The 3037-nt window shown below is 39.7% G+C and overlaps 1 protein-coding gene across 1 annotated transcript; it reads right to left on the reverse strand.

Annotated features, from left to right (window-relative positions):
• Positions 1-1605: 1605 nt before the first annotated feature.
• On the reverse strand, positions 1606-2484 carry LOC103724274 (acidic endochitinase-like). The gene has a single exon (XM_008815488.3). The coding sequence runs from the start codon at positions 2482-2484 to the stop codon at positions 1606-1608; it is 879 nt and encodes a 292-aa protein (XP_008813710.3).
• Positions 2485-3037: the final 553 nt, after the last annotated feature.

A 3037-nucleotide genomic window follows, 5' to 3' on the forward strand; every position in this document is an offset into this window, starting at 1 on the left:
TATTATTCACATTTTGGAGGTGTCTATCAAGCTGCATCAATAGGGATTCTGGCAGAGCCCTGCATGTTAAGATAGAAATATTATCTGTCGTTATAATTATCACGTCACTAGGGTAATTTTAAGAGAATTTCTTCAAACAATTCAATATAAAAATCGCTAACATCCAAGACTAAATCTAGATCAACTAATTAATAATTTGATTAAAGAATTTACTAAAAGAAAGATAATAATTTAGTTAACGAGGCTTCAATAATTGAAAGATCGGCATGATTGATGTATATGCAACACCCAATTCTCTGAATCGGCTATTCATGCATAATTAATGGCCAGGTTTAACAAAAATTTTCTACATAATGTATTACACTGTAACCAACAGGTGTATGATAATGAACAATTTGAGTTGAGGTAAAGCCAATTCTAGCTGAAAATCAACAAGACCCTGGTTAAACTACTGATTGATCACTTATTCTCAATTCCTAGGCTTGGTACTTTTCCTATATGTCAAAGAAGCCAAACTAGCGTAATGACTTGTTAAAGTAAGACTTACAAGAAGTATTGAGAAGCTCATGCTCAATAATTTAATGCATCATGGAGCCTGACTGCATATGAGTACATTCCCGCGCCTAGCTTCTCCAAGCTGCTATATAGGGGTCTTTCTGTCAAGATACATCATGGATCAGATATTTTTAGCTAAAGAGTTCATGCACCCAACATCATATTAAAATATTATCAGACTCGTAGCCTACTTCTCTTCTCTGCTCAGCCTATCTTGAGAGAGGTTATTAGATCTTCGAGCAACTTAGCATGGCAAGAGTATAAAAAGACCCTCTAATGAGTTCCTTGTATATATATCAGCATCTTCATAAAATAATTCAGTGCTTTGCTGATTTCAAGCTTGACCGTCGACTCTCCAAAATATTTGCATGAATTATGTTTATGCACGAAGTCTAACCAGATATTAGAATTAGAACCTCAGGTGATATGTCTCCCATGTTCAATCTTCACTCCTTGTGGATGAATATTACAGTTCAGAAGTACTTCGGAGTGCCTTTTTCTCAAACAACAGAGCTTAAATCTAACTGAAACTTCCATTTAAATAGCCTTATGAAGGAGGGACCGTAACCTCAATGTATTAACCATTTTGTTTTTTTCTTTTCTTTTTTGTGAACCTAAATGTATTAACCTATGCAGAGCAATCTATAAATAGAAAAACTTGGTTGGGTTTGGGTTGTATCTTTCGTGTGAGGGAACATCTTTGGGATCACACTCCGCATAGATAGAACTCAAATGACTCCAAACCTTTCCATTCATCCACTTGCATAGATCTCGAAGCAACCATTGTGTGATCCAACAGTGGATTCACATGAAGAAAGGTGAATCCTTCTTTGGTGCAAAAGTTACAACCCTGCCCCAACTTTGTTTGCAAAGTAATCAGGCACATGGAAATACAAATATTACTCTTAAGATAGAGAAGCTACTGAAAACGAGATCATCATATTAGCGCACACATGCACTCACGTACATAGATCACTCTTACAATAGCAAGGATAAGATAAACATGGAAACACATCATGAGGATTCTGGTTACACAGAATTTGGAGCCTATCACACTTGATTCTTAACCGAAGAACTGTAACCGGTGAGATCATCATAGTATTTGGACCATAACATGATCCCCCCATACTTCTTCGAATTCTTGATGGTCGGAAGCACTAGAGTTGTGAGATCACTGGCTGGAATGAATCCACTACCAGCTGCCTGAGGAGCTGCAGGGAGTCCAAGGAAAATTTCCTTGGCAGGAATTGTTAGCCATTGTTTCCATGCATCATCGAGATTGCGGACGTTTCCTGTGGTATATTGGCAAGGTGGATTGTTGTAGAATTGAACCCAGACATAATCGAAAAGTCCAGTGTCAAGTGCACTGCCAACCCAGGCGTCGGGAAAGGGACACTGGGGAGCTGCGGTCAGGTAAACTTCTTTCCCAGGCTTGCTATATGCCTTAAGGTACCTCGCAAGATCATCCCAGTGCTGGTTCGTGCCTCCCTCGATGTCGAAGTCTATGCCATCCAAAACTGCACTCCCAAGAGGGCGAGACGAAGAAGTGCCACCCAAGAAGTTGTTCCAAAGGTACGTTGCAACTTGTTTGGCATCCTCAGAAGAAGCTAGATAGTAGCTCCCTGCTCCACCTCCAATGGAGAGCATCACCTTAATGCCGCGGCTCTGGCAAGATCTGATATCGTCGCTTAACCTGGTACAACCATTGGTATAAGGGTCGCAGTGGCCAGCAAGGTTGATCATGGGATTTTGTCCATTGCCAAACGTGGGGAGGAATGCCATGTTTACAAACTTGTAGTTTCCTGTTTCGCATGTATCTGCTAAGGATCCCTCATTGCCATTTTGTCCCCAGTAGATTGCAATTCCACCAGCATGCAACCTCACAATTAAGCCAAATAGCATAGTTGCAGCAAGTAAGCGTCTTGCCATGCCCAATTAGTATGTTATCTCGCTGTGTATTTTTCCTTCCCTATTAAGATGAAGAAAGATTGGGTGTTCTCCGTGCTCAACTGGGCTTGGGAACGATCTCTTTTATAGTGAAGAAGGGGAGACTGCGATTGGTTATTAGCATTCACATATTTGGTTTATGCCTGTGGATGCACGCATCTTTCGCCGTGGCATATGTGCAAATCTGTCTCTAATGTGACTTTTAGGTTATAAAAAGATCCACTAACTTGATTTTTGTGATTACACCCATTTAAATAACTTTGATCCAACATCTATGGCATTTCCACCATATAATGCCAATCTCGGTAATATTTAATTTTGTTCTGCTTCTTTGTATGGTTAAATTTGCCTGCAACGTACCTTGAAATAGTGGATCTTAGTTTAAAATTGATGCCCTTCTTGTTGTTCTAAGGTGAGGTTAGCATTTCTATCTGCTAGCTATGCAGCAGTATATTGAAGTTTCTCTCTTAAAGGAAATTTCAGCTCTATCTTTGTCGTCTGTTACAATACCTCAGTACAAACAGAAAACTGTCAT

The sequence above is a fragment of the Phoenix dactylifera genome, unplaced genomic scaffold (assembly GCF_009389715.1).
Source record: "Phoenix dactylifera cultivar Barhee BC4 unplaced genomic scaffold, palm_55x_up_171113_PBpolish2nd_filt_p 001147F, whole genome shotgun sequence".
In the NCBI taxonomy this organism is placed as follows: domain Eukaryota; kingdom Viridiplantae; phylum Streptophyta; class Magnoliopsida; order Arecales; family Arecaceae; genus Phoenix; species Phoenix dactylifera.